The following is a 25,946-nucleotide window of genomic DNA, read 5'->3' on the forward strand; positions in this document are numbered from 1 at the left end:
GTTACATGGTTGCTGGTAGAAAAAGCTTATCAAATATTATCTTTTTTTTCTTTTTTTAATAATTGTCTCTATTTATTTTTAACATCTTTATTGGAGTATAATTGCTTTACAACAGTGTGTTAGTTTCTACTGTATAACAAAGTGAAAGAGCTATACACATACATATATCCCCATATCTCCTCCCTCTTGTGTCTCCCTCCCACCCTCCCTGTCCCACCCCTCTAGGTGGTCACAAAGCACGGAGCTGATCCCCCTGTGCTATGCGGCTGCTTCCCTGTGTAGAGCGTTTCTCATTCCTAATTGAAGTTCAGATTCTCCTCGGTGCCTTTAGACTTTCAAGTGCTGTTCATTATTTTCATTGATTTCTTTTAAAAATAGAAAATAAGTATTCAACCTCCTTTTTACCTTCCCTAACACTTAGCTTGCCTCTGTCAGTCTGCCTACACTAATCTCATCTGTTTAGTCAAATAATGATTTTGATAAACTGGACAGGGTCATTTCTTGTGTTCCTTAGGTTTGAGTTGATGACTTATTTCTCTGTCCCTTTCCCCCATCGGTATTCTTGTCATTCTTAGAAGAGAAATCTGGGCGTAGCTTATCTGAATGCTGGGGTCTTGTACTTTTAAAGATAAGCCTCATGCTTAGTATCACCAGAGTGCATGTGTTACTCTGTGTACAGTTTTTATTACTTAGTAGAAGATCTCACTCTTTCCCTCTTGTGGGTTTGAGACCATGGTTTAGTAATTGAAACAGTTTTACATGGTACACAAGCATGACACTAAATAACATTGAATTATATAATGAAATTTACTAATTTTTTCAATTTCCTTTCAATCTTTCTAAAAAAGGCTTAGTTTGATACTACTGTATCTCCAACACTACTTTTAACACTTGCATGAGAGTAGCTATAAGTCTCAACGTTCAGCAGGCAAAAAAAATACCTAGTTTGAGTTTAGTAATTCTTATTAAAGAAGAGTAATATGGAGGATTGATCAAGATGGCCCAGTAGGACGATGTGGGACTCGCCTCCCCCTATGTACACATCCAGAATACATCTAACTGTGGAACAATTCTCATTGAAAACCAACTGGAAACTGGCAGAAAGGCTCCTGTACAACCAAGACCGTAAGAAAGATTCACATGTAATCGGGTAGGAAGGGAAGAAAAGGGATCAGGGAGGGACCCCTGGGAGGGGACTCAGAGATTGCACAAGTGGAGACCTGCCCTGGGAAGTGAGCGGTGAGAGCCACAGATTGGGCACCTGAGTCGTGGGGTTATACACAGGGGAAACAAGCCCCCTTGTTAGGTTGGAGGACCACTGACACCAACAGGAGAGCTGTGGAAGGCCTAGACCCTGCTTGTGAGGAGCATGTGTGCCCTGGCTTGCCCCTGAGGCAGGCCAGAGAGGACGGACAGAGGTTTCCTGCAACTGCCTCAGCACGTGCCAGCCCTAGCCCAGCAAATGCTCTAGCCCCACTTACTCCATGTCACAAGATGGCACTGGAGCTGGGGTGGCCACAACGAGAGAGAGAAGACTGTGGGACACAGAGGCGACCTGGTCCCAGGATGGAGCCTGGGCAGTGGGGGAGGCAGTGGCCATTGTTGGCACTTACTCAAGCAGTGCATCAGAAGCAGCCCCGACCTCTGATGGCAGCCACTCAACCACAACTCACCCTCCGATACATGCTGAGAGGTCACGCAGGCTACAATTGCCAAGGGTGCCGCAGCAAAGCAGGGATGGAGGAGATTGGGGGCGGTGAATGACTGTGAGGGGCAAAGGGTACTGGGACCCGAGGTTGCATCTGAGCAGAGCGAGGGAAACAATTGTTGGTGCCTGTACAGACAGTGCACTGGAGACAGCTCAGATCTCTGTGGTCAAGCTACACAAGCTGAGAGCCTGCACCCTCTGCCCTTGCTTCAGCACTCCCTCACCCTCTGGGGTAAGGGTCATGGTGCTGGGAGAAGGGAAAGCACACACTTAAAGGACCAGAGCCAGCTCGGGCCTGAACCTCAGGGCTTCTTCTTCAGCGACTTGGCATCGGACTCCACCCCTGATAGGGAGGTGATGGCCACCGAGCAGAGAGGAAGCCCCACCTCACACCCGCCTTCAGCTCTGGCCCCTTCATCTCCAGCCCCACCCATACCAAGGTGATAGCTGCCAGCAAACCCTGAGGAAAGGGTGACTTGCATTCACATCAAATCCAGCTCTCCCACCAAAGGCACTGGGCACACGCAGTCTGTATACGGGTACTGCCATGTAAGAACACCCCTTCAAGACTGCGGTAGGTAACTTTTTCACGTAAATTCATAGAGACAGAGAAAGTTTAGCAAAATGAAAAGGCAGAGGAAGTGGTCTCAATCAAAAGAACAGGAGAAAAAAAAATAATGAAACAGAAATAAACAAATTACTGGATAAAGAATTCAAAGCATTGGTAATAAGAATGTTAGCTGAACTAGAGTAAAGAGTAGATGAACACAGTTAGAGTTTTAACCAGGAACTAGAAAGTATAAAAAAGACCCAATCAAAAATGAAGAATTCAATAAGTGAAATAAAAAAAAAAAGACACACTAGAAGGGATGAATAATAGACTAAGTGATATAGAAGTACACCTAAGTCGTCTGGAAGACAGAATAATGGAAATTGCCCAATCAGAGCAGCAAAAAGAAAAACAAATTTAAAAAAATGAGAACAGTTTAAGGCATCTCTGGGATTACATTAAGTCTACCAACATTCACATTATAGGTGTCTCAAAGGGGGAGAGAAAAGGAGATCTAAAATGTATTTGAGGAAATTATGGCTGAAAACATTCCAAATCTGAAGAAGGAAACAGATATCCATGTACAGGAAGCACAAAGGGTCCCAATCAAGATGAACCCAAACAGACCCACATCAAGACATATCATAATTAAAATGACGAAAGTTAAAGAATTCTAAAGGCAGCAAGAGAAAAATAAGTCATACAGTGGAACCCCATAAGGCTATCTGCTGATTTTTCTGCAGAAACTTTGCAAGCCAGAAGGGAGTGGCATGATATATTCAAAGTGCTGAAAGGGAAGAACCTGCAACCTAGGATATGCTACCCAACAAGATTATCACTTAGAATAGGAGCGATAAAGAGCTCAGACAAGCAAAAACTAAGAGTTCGTCAATACTGAACCAACCCTAAAAGAAATGTTAAAGGGTCTTCGCTAAGTGGAAAAGAAGGAAGAATCTATAGGAAAGGGAAAATCCCACTGGGGAAGCCACATATATAGTAAGGACTGAAGATCAACCAGTTAAATAAGCCAGTATGAAGATTAAAAGACAAAAAAATTATAAAAGCAACTATAGCTATAATAATAAGGGGAGAAGCATGAAGATTAAAATATGACATCAAAAACACAAAATGTGGCAGAGGGGAGTAAAAAATACAGATCTTTTAGAATGAGTTTGAACTTAAATGAATACCAATTTAAAACAAGTAGATATAGTTACAGGTCAACATAGAACCCCATGGTAATCACAAATCCAAAACCTACAATAGATACACAAAACATATAAAGAAAGGAACAGAAGCATACTACTAAAGAAAATCATCAAACCACAAGGGAAGAAACAAAAAGAAGAAGAACAGAGAACTACAAAAAAACAACCAGAAGACAAGTAATAAAATGGCAGTAAGTACATATCTATCAATAATTACTTTAAATATCATTGCACTAAATGCTCCAATCAAAACACATAGGGTGGCTGATTGGATTTAAAAAAGATCCATCTAAATGCTGCCTACAAGATACTCACTTTAAAGCTAAAGACACACACAGACTGAAAGTGAGGGGATGGAAAAAGATATTTCATGCAAACAGAAATGGCAAGAAATTGGAGTAGCAATATTCATATCAGACAAAATAGACTTTTAAAACAAAGCCTATAATAAAAGAAAAAGAAGAGCATCATTCATATAATGATAAAGGGATCAATACAAGAAGAAGGTAGTACACCGGTTAACATGTATGCATCCAGTACAGGAGCACCCAAATACATAAAGCAAATACTAACAGACATAAAGGGAGAAATTGACAATAATAGTGGGGGACTTTAACACCCCACTTACATCAATGGACAGATCATCCAGACCAAAAATCAGTAAGGCAACAGTGATCTTAAATGACACAATAGAGCAGTTGGGCTTAATAGATATCTACGGGTCATCACATCTGAAAACAGCAGAATACACATTCTTTTCAAGTGTACATGGAACATCTCCAGGATAAATCACATGCTAGGCCACAAAACAAGTCTCAACAAGTTCAAGAGGATAGAAATTATATCAAGCATTTTTTCTGACCCCAACGGTATGAAACTAGAAATCAATTGCAGAAAGAAAAATGGAAAAGAACAAACACAGGAGACTAAACAACATGCTACTAAAAAAACCAATGGATCAAAGAAAAAAAGAGGAAGTCAGAAAATACCTTGAGACAAATGAAAATGGAAATACAGTCTCTAAAATGTATGGGATGCAGCAAAAGCAGTTCGAAGAGGGAAGTTTATGGTGCTACGAGCCTTCCTCAAGAAACAAGAAAATTCTCAAACAACCTCACTTACCACCTAAAAGAATTAGAAAAAGGAGAACAGAACCCAAAGTCAGCAGAAGTTGGGAAATAATAAAGATCAGAGAGGAAATAAATAAAATAGAGATCAAAAAAATAGAAAAGATCAATGAAACCAAGAGCTAGTTTTTTGAAAAGTTAAATAAAATTGATAAACCTTTATCCAGCCTCACCAAGAAGAAAAGAGAGAGGACCCAAATAAACAAAAGAAGAAATGAAAGAGGAGGAATAACCAGTACAGCAGGGATCCAAAAAATCATAAGAGTACTATGAACAGTTAAATGCCAACAAAGTGAACAACCTATAAGAAATGGACACATTTCTAGAAACATACAACACGCCAAGACTAAATCAAGAAGAAACAGACCATTTGAACAGACCGATCACTAGTAGTGAAATTGAATTTGTAAAACAAAACAAAAAAAACTCCCAGCAAACAAAAGTCTAGGACTAGGCAGCCTCACAGGGGAATTCTACCAAACACATAAAGAAAAACTAATACTTACCCTTCTCAAACTATTTCAAAAACAATATTGAAGAGGAGGGAACACTCCCAAATTCATTCTATAATTCCACCATTACCCTGATACAAAAACCAGAAAAGACACTACAAAAAAAGAAAATCACAGGCCAATACCTTTGATGAATATAGATGCAAAAATCCTCAGCAGTATATTAGCAAACCAAATCCAACATTATATAAAAAGAATCATACACCATGATCAAGTGAGATTTATTCCAGGGACACAAGGATGGTTCAATATTCACAAATCATTCAATGTGATATATACCACATTAACAAACAAAAGGATAAAAATCACATGATCATCTCACTAGATGTAGAAAAAGCAGTTGACAAAACAACATCCATTTATGGTAAAAACGCTCATCAAATTGGTTATAGATGTAACATATCTCAGCATAATAAAGGCCATTTATGACAAACCCACAGCTAACATCATACTCAGTGTTGAAAAGGTGAAAGCCTTTCCTCTAAATTTAGGAACTAGACAAGGATGCCCCCCTCGCCACTTCAATTTAACGTAGTATTAGAAGTCCTAGCCACAATAGTCAGACAAAAAAAGGAAATAAAAAGCATCCAAACTGGAAGGAAAGAAGTAAAACTGTCACTATTTGCAGATGACATAATACTTTATGTAGAAAACCCTCAAGTCTCCACCAAGAAACTATTAGAGCTAATAAATTCAGAGAAGTTTTAGGATATAAGATCAATATACAGAAATCTTGCTTTTCTATACATTAATAATGAACTATCAGAAAGAGAAAGTAAAAAAAAATCCTGTTTAAAATTGCTTCAAAAAGTATAAAATTCCTAGGAATAACCTTAACCAAGGAGGTGAAAAACCTATACTCTGAAAACTGTAAAACATTGATGAAGGAAAATGAAGATGATACAAAGAAATGGAAAGATACCCTGAGCTCTTGGATTGGAAGAATTAATATTTTTAACATGGCCATGCCACTCAAAGCAATCTACAGATTTAATGTGATCCCTGTCAAAATACCCATAACATTTTTCACAGAACTAGAACAAATATTCCTAAAATTTATATGTATATGTAACCACAAAAGACCCTGAATTGCCAAGCAGTCCAAGGAAAAAGAACAAAGCTGGAGGTATTTCGCTTCCCGACTTCATTCAGTCTATACCACAGGTCCCCGACCCCCAGGCTGCAGACCAGTGCTGGCCTGCGACCTGCTAGGAACCAGGCCACACAGCAGGAGGTGAGCGGCAGGCAGGTGAGTGAGTGAAGCTTCATCTGCCACTCCCATCACTCACATTACAGCCTGAACCATCCCCATCCCTGATCCGTGGAAAAATTGTCTTCCACGAAACCGGTCCCTGGCGTCAAAAAGGTTGGGGACCGCTGGTCTATACTACAAAGCTTTAGTAACCCAAACAGCATGGTGGGAAAGTAAATTGGTGTAGCTGCTTTGAAAACAGTATGAAGGTTCCTCAAAAAACTAAAAAAGAACTACCATATGATGCAGCAATTCCACTGCTGTGGTGTATATCCAAAAAAGTTGAAAACACTAATTCAGAAAGAAATATGCACCCCAGTGTTCATATCAGCACTATTTTCAATAGCCAAGGTATGGAAACAACCCAAGGGTCCTTCAATAGACAAATTGATAAAGAAGAAGTGGCATATATATACAGTGGAATACTACTCAGTGATTAAAAAAAAAAAGAATGAAATTCTTCCATTTGCAGCAATATCAATGGACCTAGAGGATATTATGCTTACTGAAATAAGTCAGACAGAGAAAGACACATGTGGTATGATATCATTTATATGCCAAATCTAAAAAAATAAAATGAACGTATTCAGCAAAACAGAAACAGACTCACAGATACAGAAAACAAACTAGTGGTTACCAGTGGGGAGAGGAAAGGGGCATGGGGCAAGATAGGGGTATTGTATTGAGATACAAATGACTATGTATAAAATAGATAAGCACAGGGAATTATAGGCATTATTTTCTAGTAACTTTTAACAGAGTATAGTCTAAAAAAATAATCACAAAAAAAGGGAAGAAGAGTAATATGCTTTTTTGTGTCTTCCATTTATTACATTTTATACTGTCTTTTATTTGTATAAAAGTTTCCAATAAATTTTAAAAGGTGAATACATTTAACTAAACATCATAATTATTTAATAGTGTCAATGGTCATGAATTTGGGTAAAAATCATGAAATTACTACCAGCTTTACCAACTGGTAGTATATATTGACCTACATTTTGAATCACCTTCCTAAGAGAGCACTCTGAAATCTCTCAGTTAGTACAACTTGGAAATCCCTTCATATGTTTCTTTTCTATCGTTATTCTGTAAAGAGATGTTTTGATGTGTTCTTTAACTTAACCAATAAATGCATCCTTAATGGCCTGACCTAGGTTTCTCCATTTCAGGTTAGTTTATAGTTTAGTATTATTAACTTTAATGTCCAAGGTTATTCCAGATTGGAAGTCCTTTAGAATTGAAAGAAATGAAAATTCATAATATTGTTAAAGTGGCCATAATACCCAAAGCAATCTACAGATTTAATTTGATCCGTATGAAATTACCCATGACATTTTTCACATTACTAGAACAAATAATCCTAGAATTTATATGGAGCCATAAAAGACCCAGAATTGTCAAAACAATCCTAAGGAAAAAGAACAAAGCAGGAGGCATAACCCTCCCAGACTTCAGACAATACTACAGGGCTACAGTAATCAAAACAACATGGTATTGGCACAAAAACAGACATATGGATCAATGGAACAGAACCGAGAGCCCAGAAATAAACCCGCCCACCTACGGTCAATTAATCTTCAACAAAGGAGGCAAGAATCTACAGTGGGGAAAAGACAGTCTCTTCAGCAAGTGGTGTTGGAAAAGTTGGACAGCTGCATGTAAATCGGTGAAGCTAGAACACACCCTCACACCATACACAAAAATAAACTCAAAGTGGCTTAAAGGATTAAATACAAGGCACGATACCATTAAACTCTTGGAAGAGAACATAGGCAAAACATTCTCTGACATAAATTGTAGCAATGTTTTCTTAGGTCAGTCTCCCAAGGCAATAGAAATAAAAGCAAAAATAAACAAATGCAACCTAATTAAACTTATAAGCTTTTGCACAGCAAGGGAAACCATAAACAAAATGAAAAGACAGCCTACAGACCGGGAGAAAATACTTGCAAATGATGTGTTCAATAAGGGATTAATCTAACAACCCAATCAAAAAATGGGCAAAAGACCTGAATAGACATTTCTCCAAAGAAGACATACAGATGGCCAGTAGGCACCTGAAAGGATGCTCAACATCACTAATTATTAGAGAAATGCAAATGAAAACAACAGTGAGGTACCACCTCACACCAGTCAGAATGGCCATCGTTAAAAAGTCTATAAATAACAAATGCTGGAGAGGGTGTGGAGAAAAGGGAACCCTCTTACACTGAGTGTGGGAATGTAATTTAGTGCAGCCACTATGGAGAACGGTATGGAGATTCCTCAGAAAACTAAAACTAGAGTTGCCACATGATCCGACAGTCCCACTCCTGGGCATATATCCGGACAAAACTCTTAATTCAAAAAGATACCTGCACCCCTATGTTCATAGCAGCACTATTTGCAATAGCCAAGACATGGAAACAACCTAAATGTCCATCGACGTATGAATGGATAAAGAAGATGTGGTATATACTTACAATGGAATATTACTCAGCCATGAAAAAGAATGAAATACAGTAAGTCCCCTACATACCAACGAGTTCCATTCCGAGAGCGCATTCGTAAGTCCGATTTGTTCATAAGTCCAACAAAGTTAGACCTAGAGATTATCATCAAATCTAAGCAAAGTAAGTGAGAAAGAGAAAGACAAATACCATATGATATCACTTATATGTGGAATCTAAAATATGACACGGGGGCTTCCCTGGTGGCGCAGTGGTTAGGAATCCACCTGCCAATGCTGGGGACACGGGTTTGAGCCTTGGTCCAGGAAGATCCCACATGCCACAGAGCAACTAAGCCCGTGCGCCACAACTACTGAGCCTGTGCTCTAGAGCCCGCAAGCCACAACTACTGAGCCAGCATGCCACAACTACTGAAGCCCGCGTGCCTAGAGCCCATGCTCCGCAACAAGAGAAGCCACGACAATGAGAAGCCTGCACACCACAACAAAGAGTAGCCCCCGCTTGCCACAACTAGAGAAAGCCCGTGCACAGCAATGAAGACCCAAAGCAGCCAAAAATAAGTTGATTTTTAAAAATTAATTAATTAATTAAAATATGATACAAATGAACTTATCTACAAAACAGACTTACAGACATAGAGAACACACTTGTGGTTGCTGGGGGTTGGGGGTGAGGGTGGGGGAGGGATGGACTGGCAGTTTGGGATGAGCAGATGCAAACTATTATATACAGAATGGATAAACAACAGGTCCTATTTTATAGCACAGGAACGTATATTCAATATCCTGTAATAAACCATAATGGAAAAGAAAAAAATGAAAATTCAAAGTACTAAGAATCTTCTCAAAAACAGAGTGGGGGGGGACACCCATTGTTGTAGAATTTCTTTGCAGTGGCAGTGATTTTCTCACTGGGCAGTGAAATGGTCTTGGGCAGAGGAAAGGGATTCATTGAGAGGAGACTACCCACTTTTCATTGCCTTTTGGATCTACAGGCAGACCTCGAAGATACTGAGGGTTTGACTCCAGACCACTACAATAAAGCGAGTATCACAGTAAAGTGAGTCACACAATACGTTTGGTTTCCCAGTGCACATAAAAGTTATGTTTATACTATACTGTAGTCTATTGTGTGCAACAGCATTATGTATTAAATATATATATACACCTTTATTTATTTATTTATTTATTTATTGGAGCATAATTGGTTTACAATGTTGTGTTAGTTTCTGCTGTACAATGAAGTGAATCAGCTATATGTATACCTATATCCCCTCCCTCTTGGACCTCCCTCCCACCCATCTAGGTTGTCACACAGCACCGAGCTGAGCTCCCTGTGCTATGCAGCATGTTCCCGCGAGCTATCTGTTTTACACATGGTAGTGTATTTATGTCAAGCCTAATCTCCTAATTCGTCCCACCCTCCCCTTCCCCCCATGTGTCCACATGTCCGTTCTCTACGTCTACATCTCTATTCCTGCCCTACAGATAGGTTCATCTGTACCATTTTTCTAGATTCCACATATATGCGTTAATATATGATATTTGTTTTTCTCTTTCTGTCTTACTTCACTCTGTATGACAGACTCTAGGTCCATCCACATCTCTACAAATGACCCAGTTTCGTTCCTTTTTATGGCTGAGTAATATTCCATTGTATAAAGGACACATGTACCCCAAAGTACATACCTTAATTTTAAAAATCCTTTCACAGGTATGAAATGCACAGTGTGAGAATATAATCAATAATATTGTAATATCTTTGTATGGTGACAGATGGTAACTAGACTTATGGTGATCATTTTGTAATGTACAGAAATACGGAATCACTATACTACGCACCAGGAACTGGCATTGTGCTATAGGTCAATTATACTTCGAAAACAAAGACAAACTCATGCAAAAAGAGATCAGATTTGTGGTTACCAGAGGCAGGGGGTTGGGGGAGGAGGAGTTGGGGGGTGGTAGTCAAAAGGTGTAAACTTGCAGCTATAAGATAAGTAAGTACAACCCAAGAGTTCTTATCACAAGGAAAAAAAATTTTATTTTGTATCTATACGATGATGGTTGTTCACTAAACTTGTGGTAGTCATTCCATGTTGTATATAAATCAAATCATTATGCTGTACACCTGAAACATATTCCGTGCTGTGTGTCAATTATATTTCAATATAAAACTGGAAAGGGAAAAAAAAGTTTGTATACTTTATGGCTAAAAAATGCTAACCAACCTCTGATGATGCAGGGTTGCCACAAACCTTTAATTCGTAAAAAATGTAGTATCTGCGAAGCGCAAAAATGTGAAGCACAATAAAGTGAGGTGTGCCTGCAGTTTCTTTAAAAAGCAAGATAAAAATCTGGGTTTGGTCCAGGATAGCACTCTACCTTCTGCATCAGGCTTTTCCTGTTTTTTGGTTTGTTGGTTTTTTGAAATCTTCATGAATCATGGGCTGCCATAAATGTTCTCCACTATATGGGAGTGGCCATATTTCTTCTTGCTAATAGGCCTTGTAAATAAACAAACGTTTTTTTTTCTTTTTAGCTACAGCATTAAAAAAAAGAAAGAGCTGTTTTTCTCTGGCGTTTTGTGAGTGGCAGGCGTCTGATAAATGTGCAGAAGGAACTGAGCGTCCCTAGACTTAACATATTCTCATGATTAAGAAGGGCTGTTTGGATGGAAATATATTCTCAGTGGTAGCATTTAGGTCACTTAAAAAGGATGATTTTATTATTAAAATGGTCGCCATTCATTGGTATTTGGTTCTTGTTGGATGAAAAGGCATATTTTCTCTGCGGGGATTTTATGGAAGAGTGTAATGTTTTATCCCTCCTTTCTTTAATAAATCATCTGTGTTAGTGATATTAGCTGGCAGGAGATCTGTTAGGACTTCAGTGCTGCCGTCTTTGTGGTCTGATGCAGCTAAGATCTCATCCAAAGGCCAAGCAGGTCCTCTAGAAAGTTTCTTGCCCATTTCTTTCCCTTTTAAAGATTAGAAATTGTCGGCGCTCTCTGTATTCATCTTGGGTGATGGAAGATGATAAGAATTCTATTAAATGTAAAGTTATCATTTTGTTTTTTTATTTAGGAGCAAATCTATGAGTCCTGTTGATCTTGGAAAAATATTTATAAATTCTGTCCAATTTATATAGGGACCCAGGACATTCAGTGAAACATTTATTAAATACCTACATGCGACTAGTATTCTGCTAGGTACTGCAAAACATATCCATTTTGCTTCCTGTGAGGCCTTTGCTGAGTATGGAGAACACACAGGAAAGTGAGATGCAAATAATCCAAGATATACCATGTTTTACATCAAACTCCGAATTAGAAAGTAGGTCCTGACAAGGAGGTTGTGAGCGTCCATCTCGTAATAGTGTGGCTTAGTGCAGAGAGAATGTTCCAGGAATCCTTTGGCATTGCTGCAGCCAGCCCTGTTAGGAGGCCAGCTGCCTCGGGCAGCGAGGCAAATATCTTATTAAGTCATCAGTCTGTTCTTGATGCTCCAGACACACAAAAGACATTAGAGGAAGAACATCAGTACTAACGGCACACACCCAATTCCAAAACACACAGGTGTAGAAAGTGACTGAAGAGAGAAAACTGTAATGTTCAACCTCCTCTGTCACAGACAGAGATCAGTCTCCTGCCTTGGGTTTATAAGGCAAACCCAGAGAAGCTAAAAAAAAACAGACAACTCCCAAACCAAAGCTTCAGGTATAAACGTGTAGAGTTATAAGTATCTCACGCAGCCCGTCATTCATTCTGTAGCCTTCCATTGAGCAGAAGCCAGCCTCACGTAGCGTACATATAGGCCCCATGTAATAAAAGTCCAAGGTTTCAGGAGTTAGGCTCCTGCCAGGCATCTTTACTCATCAGGGTTTGTTTTAGTTATCCAAATTTACAATAACACCAGTAAAACTCCAAGTTAAAAATAGAGTCACAAGCTAGAGACGGTCAGTCAATTACAAACAAGTGGAGGTAGCCAGAGCCTTCAAGGCAAAGGTTTCTCTGATGAGGGTGGCCTGTTTCTCCCTGCTGTGCCTGCTCAGGGCGCTCTCACCTTCGAATCCCAGCTCTGTCCCTCTTGTGGGAGCTGAACCTGCCCCAGCCCCACTTGTCAGTGTGTGTCCCTCCATCCCCTCCGCCCCTCTCCTGTAGTGACCTTTGCAGTGCTGCCACCATCATCCTAGCTGTTTTCTTTCTTTTTATTGAAGTATAGTTGTTTTACAGTGTTGTGTTAGTTTCAGGTGTACAGCAAAGTGATTCAGTTATTTATACATATATATCTAGTCATTGTGAGGATTGAATGTTCCTTGAGAGCCACATGGGAATCCAGAAGAAGGACACTGTTTCTGTGGTCAGTTTGTATTTTACTTCGTGGTCCTGGCCCACCCTCCTTCCACCTTGCCTCCCCTCTTTCTTTTCTTCCTTGTCTAGACAAATGGTGCTGATCTCTGATGTGAAAACCATCACACTAAAATGACAGTTTACTGTTGCTCTTCCTGGAAAATCCAATCTGGTGTTTGCATTCTTTTTTCCTGCAATATGCACTGATGTAAAAATAATTGGAAGATGGACTTCCTCCTAGTGGGGAAAGGAAGAAAGAAAGTGAATCAGATGCTTAAAAGTCATTGCCATCATCTGATTCTAAAATGTGGGCTCTATCTTTATTTACTTTTATGCTTATTGGTCCAGTAAGAGCCATTCAGAATTATTACTGATACATAACAACAGAAAATAGTGCTTTTCCATTGGCCAGTCATGAGTTAAATTTACATCAGTGTTTTGAGAATCAGTGATGAAATAAATGTAACCAAAATCAATAAATTCTGTTTTAGTATTGATTCCTTTCTTCCGATTGGTCATTCTTTATGTTCTCCAAAACAGTGGTCAGAAGGCTTTTTCTGTAAAAAGCCAGAGAGTAAATATTTTAGGCTTTGCTTGGCCATGTGGTCTCTGTTGCAGCTACCAAAGTCTCCTGCTACTGTGTGAAATCAGTCACAGACATACAGAAACAACTAGGTTTGGCTAGTTCAAGTAAAACTTTATTTTTGAACACTGAAAGTTGAATTCCATGTAATTTTCACATCACAAAATATTCTCCCTTTTTTTTTTTTTTAACCATTTAAAAATGTAAAGAACATTCTTAGCTAGAAGGCCATACAAAAACAGGCAATAGACCAGGTTTGGTTGATGCTGTTCTAAGGCTTTTGTGGAATAGCCAAACAAAACATTTTCAGTGTCACTTCTTTTTGAGCTCTGGGAGAAAACAATAATGCCCTCTTACTACCAAATACATAAAAATCACCACTGCCTATTGAGTGAGATTCTAAGCTTTACCTAAAATCACATACTGTAGTTAGTTGATGAAAATCTTGAATAATTGTTGAAGGAGAACAGGACATGCCACGCGCTCTAAGCAGAATAAGACCTCCGTCTCAGTCTGCCCAGGCTGCTGTACCAAATCATCACAGCCTGGATGGCTTATAAATAGCAGAAGTGTATTGCTCACATCTTGGGAGGCTGAAAGTGTGAGGTCGGGGTGCCAGCGTGGTCAGGTGAGGTCGCAGACTTCTCATTGTATCTTCATACGGTGGAAGGCACTAGGGAGTTCTGTGGAATTTCTTTTATAAAAGCACTATTCCTATTTATGAGGGCTCCACCCTCATGACCTTATCACCTCCCAAAGGCCCATTTACTAATACCACCTCCTTAGGATTTCAGCGTATGAATTTGGGGGGGGACATAGTAACCTCTAAAAATGGTAGTTCTTTATTTCTTCCACAGTTGTTCATTAGGCACCACTGTATGCTCAGCCCAGGCTAGGGGTACAGCAGTGACCATGGCAGTCTGCAGTTCCAGCTTTCGGGAACTTTTTATTTCGCTGGTATTTGAGCATCTTCTGTGACTAGTCAACTCATCTAAAGCAGAGCGTATGAGCTGTGTGATGGCTCTGGCTCGGAAGTCACATGTGGGGATGTTTGGTAGACATGCTAGTGGAAAACCTCTCAATTCCTGCCCAGTGGCATTCAGTTTAAAGGATTTGTCCCTCCTTGGTGGTCCCTGAGGAGGTAGAGCTTTTGTTTCTTTGACTTTGGGGTCAAGGTTGTAGTTTTACCCATGGCGTCTTTTATCTTTCAGGTGCATGCTGCGTGTCCTGGACTCATTCGGCACAGAACCAGAGTTCAACCATGCCAACTATGCCCAGTTGAAAGGCCACAAGACCCCCTGGGGCAAGTGGAACCTGAACCCACAGCAGTTTTACACCATGTTCCGTGAGTAGTTGTGTCTCACCTCTACTTGCCAGAACGCCGCCGAAGACAAATGGGGAGAGAAATGAGGCCGCCATGTATTTTCAGTTGTGATTCCCAGAGCCCTTAGCTGTAGACATGGGTGCTGTGGAACCTTTTTCTTGGGAATAACTGGATTTTTTTTAAACCGGAATTGAAAGGCTATGTGAACATTTCGTAAAAAGCCTTAGAAATGTTCTGGAGAAAAATATGCAATATGAGGTATCAGTGGAAACCACCTGGGAAAGGACTTTGGATGGACTTTGGCAGGCAGTAAACATGCTTCATGCGACACAGACACTGTTTAGGGTCCACTCGGTGATTCAAGAGGAATGAGGTCTTCCATGTGCATACATTTTCCAAATAATTAAACCTTCATTACTTAAGCATTAAACTTTGTAAAGAAAAAAACATCAGTCTTTTCAAAATGGAACGATTTAAAACTGTTTCATACCTTACTGGTTTCTTAAACCTTGGGCCTAGGATGAAATCTCACCCTCTCTTGCTCACGTGGTGTCCATGTTGCCACGAGCAGTGATTATTTTGTGAAGTGATGTAGTGGACAGGCTAAAAGTTGATGAACCCGCTGGCCCCAACTGTAGCCTTTCAGCAATTTTCTGTGTCCTTTCCCACATTCACCATTTCTTGTTGCTGCCATCAGTCTACCTGCCTGTAGCTTCATTTCATTTATAACTAGCTGAGGACTGTGAACCCAAATACCAAATCCTGTAGTATTCGTGCCAAAAATGAATTTATTGTTTAAGTCCATAGACCCTGGTGATTCCCCTTGATGAGGTGAATTCCTGTTCTGGAAATGAAAGGTCCCCCGAGTTAAACAGTTCATCTGGACACTCAGAGTGCAGATTTCCATTTTCCTAAATTAGCAGAATAATTTTAATCCAGAGATTTCCATCCTAGAATTAGGATCTGCGATGCGAATCTATTTCCTTCTTTAAGACCCAAGGCCCTCTGCTGTGCCTTTTCCCCATGTACTGACCCTTCCCCCTCACGTGCAGCCATCTGAAGGTGACCTTTTGTCGGGTTCACTAAGTGCAGCAGCGAACACATTGGACTAATCCTTGGGTGTGAAGTATGAGAAGGAAGGATGAATTGAGAAGGGCTGTGGCAGATGGGGAAGTGATTTTTAAAATCTGCTCATGTTTAAATGTTCATTTTAGCTCAGAGAGGTGTGTGAGAGTATTCTGTATGCATCTAAAACATTATTATTACCGTTCCTGGAGCTCTGTCATCCTATCGTAGCCTGTCACTGGGGCGCAGTTCAGGGGACAAACTAATATAGGGCTTGGTGACTGGCAGCATGGTGAGAGATGGCTAGAGTTACCTTCGGATCAACATTGCTGTGTGACTTTGAGGGGCTGGGATGAGGTGACACAAAATAACCTAAGAAGTGGCTTGTGTGTCACTTCACATACATAAAATGTTAGCTGTGTCCAAAATGGCCAAAACTACTTAAATGACATGGTATATCTATGCCCTCCGTGGGATGGTATTTCCCTATCTGGGGCGTAGAAATAGGAGGCTTTTCCAGAAAGAAGTTCTCTTTTAGAATGTTGGAATTCAGAGTCCAAAAACACTTATTTTTATTCTCCATGAATGGAGGATTTCAGCAGTGTCGGTTGATTGAATTGAAATCAATTCACTGCTTACAATATAACTAAAGTTGGAAAAATAGATTAATTCTTGTTAACCTGGGAAAGGGCTGGTTTCTTAACTGACTCAGAATTCAGCAGGAATCGGGGGCAAAACTGATAACATTTGTCTGCCTAAAAAAAAAAAAGAAACCTGTATGGCAAAATCAACAACACAAAAAAATAACACCATAGCAAATTGTGTTGCAGAGGATTAATATCACTAATGTATAAAAAGCTTCTAAAAATTGAGAAGAAAACATTCCACAATCCAGTAGGAAATGGGCAAAAGCAGTTCAGAGAAAAAAGAAATGTATTGCCCCCAATATATGAAAACATGTTAACCTCACTCATGATAAGAGAAATGCATTTTAAAACTGCACCAAGATCCCATGTCCCGCATATCAGATTGGCAAAAATCTGAAAGTTTGCTAACGCAGCTCTTCCTATGGTGAGACTTAGGGAAAGCAGTGGGAATGCAGCCCAGCTGGCACTTGCCCCTGTGCAAGGGGATTTGTCACTGTCTAGCATAGCTTCCTAGGCATCCTTCCTTTGACAAGGTCATATCTAGGAATCCATCCCAAAGATAAGTGAGCAAAGGGCAAAGGTCAGACATGGTATGTGTACAAGGCCATTTATTGTGGCACTATTTGTACTAGGAAAAGACTGGCAATAACCCAAAGGTTCCTAATAGGGGACTGAGTGAATAATATGGTCTATTGATAGAGTGAAGTCATGTGTAACTGTGCAAAAGGGCTGAGGGAAGACTCCATTCTCTGGAGGGAGATATCTAGGATATATTAAGTGATAAAAACCAAAGTGCAGGAAGGTATGTGGAGTCACTCCCTTCTATATAAGAAGGGTATGGGGGGAGGGAAGTGTGTGTACGTGTATGAGTGTGCTTGTGTTTTCAAAAGAAACAATGGAAGAATAACAAGCTAATAAAAATGATTACCACTGGAGGAGGGTTTGCAGGGACAGTGATAGAAAATAAATGTCTCTTTTTTTTAATTGAAGTATAGTTGATTTACAATGTTGTGTTAATTCCTGCTGTACAGAAAAGTGATTCAGTTATATATACATATACATTCCTTTTTATATTCTTTCCCATTATGGTTTATTGCAGTATATTGAAAATAGTTCCCTGTGCTAGATGTCTCTTAACATACTTTATTTTGACTTTGGAACCATGTAAGTGTTTTACATAATTTAAAAAGAAAAAAGAATTCCCTAAAGATTGAAAAGAGATCAAAAAATGAAACAACAAATCTGTGTCAGGTTGGTGCTAATCTCTCACACAGATAAAATAATTATTTCAAGTGACTTTGAAGCACAATCTTTGGACCATACAGTTGTAGTGGGGAATATTTATATTGTTATTTGAAACTATTACAGTTATACTGTAGGAACTACAGTTTGCAGTATATAGGAAGGTGGGGAGTGTATAAAGAATTTAAGTAAAGATTGTATAAGACTCAGCTTGAATAGGAAATATCACTATGAACTTATATTTTCTCTTTGAAAAGGAAATGTTTCCTAACTCTGTACTTTGAAAAGGACCAAAAGTAAAGACAATCCAGTGGCAGTGAGTATCCTTAACACTCAGATTGGGATTTCCTAAGTACCTTTCCCACTAAAGGAACCTCTTTCTAAGATAAATAGGTGATTCCAGGTTTAGGGCAGGAACCGTGAAAGATGGGACATCTTTAACGTGGAAGCAAGGAAGCTAAGAAGGACCCCTGGGGTGGAGTCAGAAGGACACAGGAGCCAAAGCTGGGGTAGTTTGAGCATCAAAAAACAATAATGACTGCAGTGGATTGGAATCAAACCAATGGAAGATAATCCATGAGTCCAGAATGACAGTCCAAGCAAGAAAAACCCAGAAAATGAGTCGATCGCCTTGGCGAGTGGCTAAGACACCGACTTCATTACTCTGAAAAATAAAGGGAAAGAATCCAGCTTTGATCGTGCCTTTCTAGGACAAATCGTATTTGAAGATAATCAAATAGTTGATGAGAGAAGGTTGTTAATTATGGGGAAATCACAGCTAATAAATGCAAAAGGAATGAAAAATTAGAAAATCAGCATTTTATAACTCCTAATGAGACAGTGGAGCAAGGTGGGGACCATCAGTGGTGGCAAAATCTATCAAGTATAACAGGGTGATGGAAAATTTCCTCGTGGCTAAGTCCGGGTCCAGTCGAACTCGGTCGTTGCCACAGAATCTTCCTTCGGGTAAGTGTGACCATTCTCACGGCCTGAAGGGGAAGACCATTCCTTTGAGTAGAAGATGAAAGTGTCAAAAGTGTACTTATGTCTTGTCAATTTTTAAAAAATGAAACAGATTTACTAGTGCTTAATAGATGGGCTGATAGTAATCATTACATAATTGATGTATAATGTGCACATACACTGTGGGTGTACTTGGATTGTTTCCTCTTGATGGGATGCACAAGGAAGAGCTTGGAGACCACAGAAGTAGTGTTGTACTTGTAGAATCAGGTCATCGTCAAGTCCGGCTGTCTTATTACGGGATTACCAGGGTTCTGGCAGGCGTGGAGTACAGGGAGAGGCTGGAGAAGGCTGTTTAGAAAGGGCCCAGCAGGAGGGTAAGGAAAGAGAAGAACGCACCCGCACTGTTCCTGAAGCATCTTTAGGAGTAGGGCAGTGAGACAGATGCTTCTGACCAGGTTGATGCTGTTGGATATTCAGAGGGCACGTCTCACTTTAAGGCTGCTTGTATTTCTCCTCTAACTCATTTCCTCACTAAGTTGGTAGAATTTCTACAAGCTGAGAAGCCTGGCTTTTCTTCACTCTTTTGCCCCAAATCTCAGAATTTCACTAGAACTATCCTCTCCGTGTATTCTGTTTGCATTTGGGCATTTTTGTGTGTCAGCATAGACTGTTCCCAGCACCTTCCTAAGCAGCTTCTATAGGGACCAACCGAGCGGTCAGACCACAGTAAGGACATTTAACTAGATCTTTTTTTTTTTTTTTAAACATCTTTATTGGAGTATAATTGCTTTACAATGGTGTGTTAGTTTCTGCTTTGTAACAAAGTGAATCAGCTATACATATACATATGTCCCCATATCTCTTCCCTCTTGCGTCTCCCTCCCACCCTCCCTATCACACCCCTCTAGGTGGTCACACAGCACCGAGCTGATCTCCCTGTGCTATGCGGCTGCTTCCCACTAGCTATCTATTTTACGTTTGGTAGTGTATATATGTCCATGCCACTCTCTCACCCTGTCACATCTTACCCCTCTCCCTCCCCATATCCTCAAGTCCATCCTCTAGTAGGTCTGTGTCTTTATTCCTGTCTTGCCACTAGGTTCTTCATGACCTTTATTTTCCCTTAGATTCCATATATATGTGTTAGCATACTGTATTTGTTTTTCTCTTTCTGACTTGCTTCACTCTGTATGACAGACTCTAACTCCATCCACCTCACTGCAAATACCTCCATTTCATTTCTCTTTTAACTAGATCTTTGAGCGATGGTTTTTTCCAGGAAGCTGAGCTGAGAAGTGCAGTTCTTCCTCCGTCAGGGCAGGCCTCTTGTTCCTTCTCCCGCTTATCCATACTCTAGTGTGGCTTCTGAGCTGGGCACTGAGACCCTCCTCCTGCCCCAGAGCCAGCTCTGAAAAGCTCAGCATGGACCAAGCTGTTCCTCCTCAAAAACCACAGTGCCTTCCCTTTGCCCATGGGGTCAGGTCCAAAGTCCGTAGCATAGCTCTCGGGCGCCCTGCCTTCTCTCCCCTACCACAGCCCTCCCCTGGCCTCCCCGACCTCACCAGACAGTCTGCTGGTCTCTGAAGGTGTCACCACGATTCCTCACCACCTTTGCCGCCTTCATATCACCCTGCTAGCAAAATTTTATTTTTCTCTTGAAGTCTCTATTTAAACGACTTCCATCTTTCCAATCAAATTAAAAAAAGAAAAATAACCCTATTATAAAAACAGGGAAAGCCTCCCCAAGGAAAAAGGCCCCCATATCCTAATGTAAGCATTATTATCTTTTTCAGGGGTATATTTTTGCATAGTTATAACACACATACTAAAATTTTATATCTGCTTTTTTTCCATTTACTATATCAAAAAATATTTTCAAGGTTCAACTTTTAAAACCATTGTTTCCCAGGCTGTTTTATATAGTCTATCAAGTGGACTTTGTATTTATTTGGGGTACGTTTGCTAATTCTTGTTGAGAATTAATTGTTGCTTTTTCTGGGCTTGCCAGGGACTTGACCCTATATTTAGGCATTGTTTCAGTCAACAGCCTTTAATCTGCTGTGCGTACTGCTTTTTCTAAACTCCTGAAGAAGTTTAGAAAAAATAAGGTATTCTCTTATTTTTCTCAGTCCCAAACAAGGTGCATCATACCCCAGTAAAGGAATGAAAGGAATCTGCCCACACAGAAAAATCAAATAGAGAAGACATCTGCCTGTACCATTTACAAGAGAAAATAAAACCCTGAAGTTGGTGTCTTGCACCTTGAATTATCCCGTATTTGGATAGTTCTAATTATCTGCCTGGCACCCTCTTTCACAACTTCGTCAGGCTTATGTAAAAACATCAGTAGTGGGAAAACATCTTCATCTAACTGAGTTTTTTTCCTCTCTTGCCGTGAAGACTGTGGCTGAAAGCACAATAGCAGAGATTACCAGATTCCTCATTCCTAGTTTCAGGCAAGCTGCATCTCAGACTTATATTCACCTCCTGTCGTTGAAAAGTTTCCGTAACGTTTATTAGTCTGTTTAGCAACCTCACTGTTCATATCACTGTAATAGAACGTTTCCTATTTTCGAGGCAAAGTCTGTTTGTATTGGTTTATTTTTACTTAAGTAATTTTTTTAAAACCATTTTTTTAAAATTTATTTACTTATTTATTTGTTTTTGGCTGTGTTGGATCTTCGTTTCTGTGCGAGGGCTTTCTCTAGTTGTGGCAAGCGGGGGCCACTCTTCATCGCGGTGCGCGGGCCTCTCACTGTCGCGGCCTCTCTTGTTGCGGAGCACAGGCTCCAGACGCGCAGGCTCAGTAGTTGTGGTTCACGGGCCCAGCCGCTCTGCGGCATGTGGGATCTTCCCGGACCAGGGCTCGAACCCGTGTCCCCTGCATTGGCAGGCAGACTCTCAACCACTGCGCCACCAGGGAAGCCCAATTTTTACTTAAGTAATTTTTTAGTCCTTTTGAGAATTTGCCTTCTGGGTGCTCATATTGTGTAATTATAGTCCGGGCGGGGAGATGTTCAGTGTTTCTCGATAACATGTAGAAATCTGGGAGCTGTGATAGAGTTGAGTGAGGAACAGATTGGGGATTCTGGAGGCATTAGAGCCTCCCTGTTTCACCTCCATCCCCTTTGCATTTGTTATACCATCTGGCCTCTGATGTTGTGCTTTCTTCCGTAGGCTTTTAGGTCTCCCAGGGTGCCAAGTTCTCTCTGACAGCCAGGCCATTGAAGGTGCTGTTCCTTTGTCCGGAAACCGTGTCCCTCGCTCCCCCGTCCCCCCTGCTCACCCTCCAGGGAGGTGTCCTGTCCTCCAGAAAGCCTTCCCTCCCTGAGCCTCGCGCCCCTGCTCCTTTCCCCTGCCCCACCCCACACCTGTGTGCCTGCCCGGAGGCCACTTCGCCATCTCCATGAGCATCCTCACTGCTGAGTCCTCAGTCCCTGAAGTTGTAACATCGCTGGTGATAAATATTGGTTGAATTAAGAGTAAAGAACAAAGTAGACCCAACCACAGAATGGAGTTAATGAAAATGTAAGTAACATCGTGACACTCCTGTGCCCACAGTGACGTAGCCTCTCACTGTAGGGAAAGATGAGTCACCCCAGTTGCCTCAAGGCCTGGAGTGGTCTGGCCCCGCTACCCCCCCCACCCCCCTGGCCTTATCTCTTACTACGTGTCCTCTTGGTCACTACTCTCTAGCCTCCTTACTGTTTTTTGGATGGGCCGGGCACACTCCTACCCGAGGACCTTTGCATCGGTTGTTCCATCCTCCAGAACATTGTTCCCTTAGACTTCCATATCCCTTCCTTCAGGTCTTTAACTCAAATGTCACTTCAGTGAGACTAAGCCTGACCCCCCTCCCTTTTTTTAAATGCAACTCCTTTCTCCCTCAACTTCTTATACCCATTCCCTGCTTTCTTTTCCTCTATAACTGTATTATCACTTAGCATTTATGCTTCAGGGACTTTTGTTTATTTTCTTTTTTTCTCTGCTGGAATCTGAGGATAGTAGTAGTAGGAGTTTTGTCTGTGTTGTTCATTGCTGAGACTCCAATACCTTGAAGAATGTCTGGCACATAGTAGGCATTCAGAAAATACTTATCGATTGAATTAAATTAAATGGAACGATAATGCCAGTTCTATTTTTAGTCCATGCAACAATGTAGGGAAGCGTAAGAAATGTACAAATCTAAGGTTATGCTGTAGCACAGGGAACTATATTCAATATCCTGTGATAAACCATAATGGAAAAGAATATAAAAAAAACGTGTGTGTGTGTGTGCACGTGTGTATAAACCGAATCACTTGGCTGTACAGCAGAAATTAACACAACATTGTAAATCAACTATACTTCAATTAAAAAAAAATCTAAGAGTACAGAAGCTTCTTGAAGCCAGTGAACTCATGTTACTCTCCCTTGTCTTCCCACAGAAATTATTCACATGGTTGGGTTTTCAGGAGTTGTTCAGATCATACTGGTGGTCGTTGTCATTGACATTCTAACTCTTTGAGTTTCTCCAAGGACTTGGGGTTTGCATCCACGTTTATTTGCGTGATCAGATGGGAATAGTGGCTTGTAGACCAAAAATTTTGCCTGACAAAACAGGAATTTTAGAAACAAGCCAGTTCCCTTTCATGCAAATGACAAACATGTTGGCTTCAGCTGAGGATCCATGGCTTCCGTGTACGACTTTATTTTCAGGGCCTGACAAGCAAAGGAGCTATTTGTGATTCAAGCAGCCTTTTTGGCCTTTCACTTGGACCAGGAGGGCTCTTGCCTTTTACATCTGTGCTGACCAGTGACTAACAGGATCAGCCTTGTAATTCCTTCAGTCTGAGACTCAGCCTTCAGGAGTAATGTTCTTCTAAGGGGTCCATTCCCTCCTAAATTGCTTTTTGACGCTTGAAAAATTTACTCTGGTGTGTCTTCTGTCAACAGTTCAGATGCTCATCTTTTCAACTCAGCTGTACATGATAGTTTCCCCAGCCTGTATCCCAGCCTCCTGTCTCTCTAAGAGCCTAGCATCACTACCATTTGGGAAACAATCAATTTTGACGAAATTTGAAGCAAAACATCACTATGTGCACTTTTTTAAATCAGATGACTACTTGTGTGATGTAGCTATTTTTCAGTGGAGTTTTTTTCTGTCATGTAGGTTTCATCATCACCAGAATCAGCATCAAAATTGTGAATGCCGTGAATGACAGCAGCCAGTATTCTTCCCTGTTTTGTTATGAAATTTTTGAAATATAAAAAAATGGAAAGAAATGTAAAATAGAAACCCAAAGCCTAGACTCCACAGTTAACAGTTTGCTTTATTTGTTCTATGACCTATCCATCTATATGTCTATCTTCTCCCCATCCATCAATCCAATTTTTTTTCCTTTTATGCATAAAAGAACACTTAACCCTTAGATGTTTCAGCATGACATCATTAACTAGAGTTCAGTATTGGTCACCAAATTGTGTTTATTTATTTTTTTTATGTACAAAACTGAATTATTTTATTTGTTTAATTGTTTACGGTCTTCCTCCCTGGCTGAATATAAGCTGCATGAAGGGAGCTTCACCCATGCTTATCTTGTTCACTGGCATATCCTTAGCTCCTAAGTTGTTGCCTGGCTCATAGTAAGTGCTCAGTAAATGTGCCGAACGTTGAATGAATGATGATACTGAGAAACCTGTGATGTTAGAATTTTAAAAGCCTAGATCACTGATTTGTTTCCCTTCTTGCCAACATCTACTTTGTGACCTAGATAAAAAGATATGTTCATTTATGTATTTAATAAATATTTATTGAACATCTATACTACACCAGGCCTGAGCTCGGTTCTAGGATAGAGTGGTGAGCTGCCTTAGCTAATGATGAATCCTGAGAAGAATGGGCTTTGGTTTGGGAGCTTGTGTGCAAAGAACATGATGCTGGAAGTAATTCAGGCATGACCTCTGCTGCCTAGCAACAGAGCTCTGCCTACAAAGTCAGTCACACCAGGTAATGAAGCATTCATCATTGACTTAATCAGTCGTTCATTCAAAAAATATTTTCTCAGTTCCTACTATGCTCTGGGCTCCTGGAAGTCGGAGACACATAAAACGTGGCTCAGTCCTCAAGGAGCATATGGTCATAAGTGGAGACAGTGACGTGTGATAAGGACTAACTCTTCGTGGTCTAAGAGAGCAGAAGAAGGGTACTCATCTCAGTCTTAGGGAGTCAGGGAACCCTTCAACTAAGAGGCGATGAGAGCTGAGACTTAAAGGCAGGAGGAAGTGATAGACATGCCAGACGCATGCCAGCATGAGATAAGATGGAAAAACACGGCATTAAAAACCCCAGGTAGGTCATGAAGAAGAGATATCCGTGGAAGGGTGACCTGGAATGACAGGTATACTTGGGCGCTGCTTCCCCCTGAGGGAAGTGAAGCTTTTCAGCAGGAAACTGCCATAGTCACATATTTGTTTCAAAGAATACCTTGTCAGGCGACACAAAGGATGGATTGGAGTTAGGAGGCAGTGAGAACGGGACGAAGGGGCAAGGCTGGAGGTGTGGAGACTACTCGGAAATCCACTGCAGGGTTTACGCGGGTGCAGTGATATTCGATAGTCATTGATTTAGATAGTCAAGAATTGGAAACATCCTAAAGTGGTAGGGTGTATTAGACAGGATTTCGGTCAAACTGGCTTGTTCACAAGGGTTTGTTGGCTCTTGTCACTGGGAATTGTTAAAACCGGCTTTAGGCAGAGCTGGATTCAGGACTTGGAGGACCTCTTTCCTCTCCCTATCTCGGCTTTGCATGTCTCTGGCTTGGCATCATTCTCAGGCAGGCTCTCCTCACATGGGCGCAGAGATGACGTTTGCAGCTCTAGACTTCTACCCTGCCAGCTGAGTAACCGTAGCAGCAAGATGTTGACTCCGAAAGTAGCGCGCTCACCATGGAGCAACTCTGGTAGGCGGGACTTGGATG

General features: G+C 40.7%; 1 protein-coding gene across 9 annotated transcripts in view; it reads left to right on the forward strand.

The window, feature by feature from the left end:
- MGAT5 (alpha-1,6-mannosylglycoprotein 6-beta-N-acetylglucosaminyltransferase) overlaps nucleotides 1-25,946 on the forward strand; it is a 374,663-nt gene that overhangs the window by 235,620 nt on the left and 113,097 nt on the right. For all 9 annotated transcript variants that reach the window (XM_082465860.1, XM_082465863.1, XM_082465859.1 and 6 more), the window contains one exon: nucleotides 14,955-15,088. In XM_082465860.1, coding sequence (XP_082321986.1) covers nucleotides 14,955-15,088 — 134 coding nt within the window. The remainder of the gene's footprint in view (nucleotides 1-14,954; nucleotides 15,089-25,946) is intronic.

Source organism: Balaenoptera physalus, assembly GCF_965194825.1.
Source record: "Balaenoptera physalus genome assembly, chromosome: 6".
Lineage (NCBI taxonomy): Eukaryota > Metazoa > Chordata > Mammalia > Artiodactyla > Balaenopteridae > Balaenoptera > Balaenoptera physalus.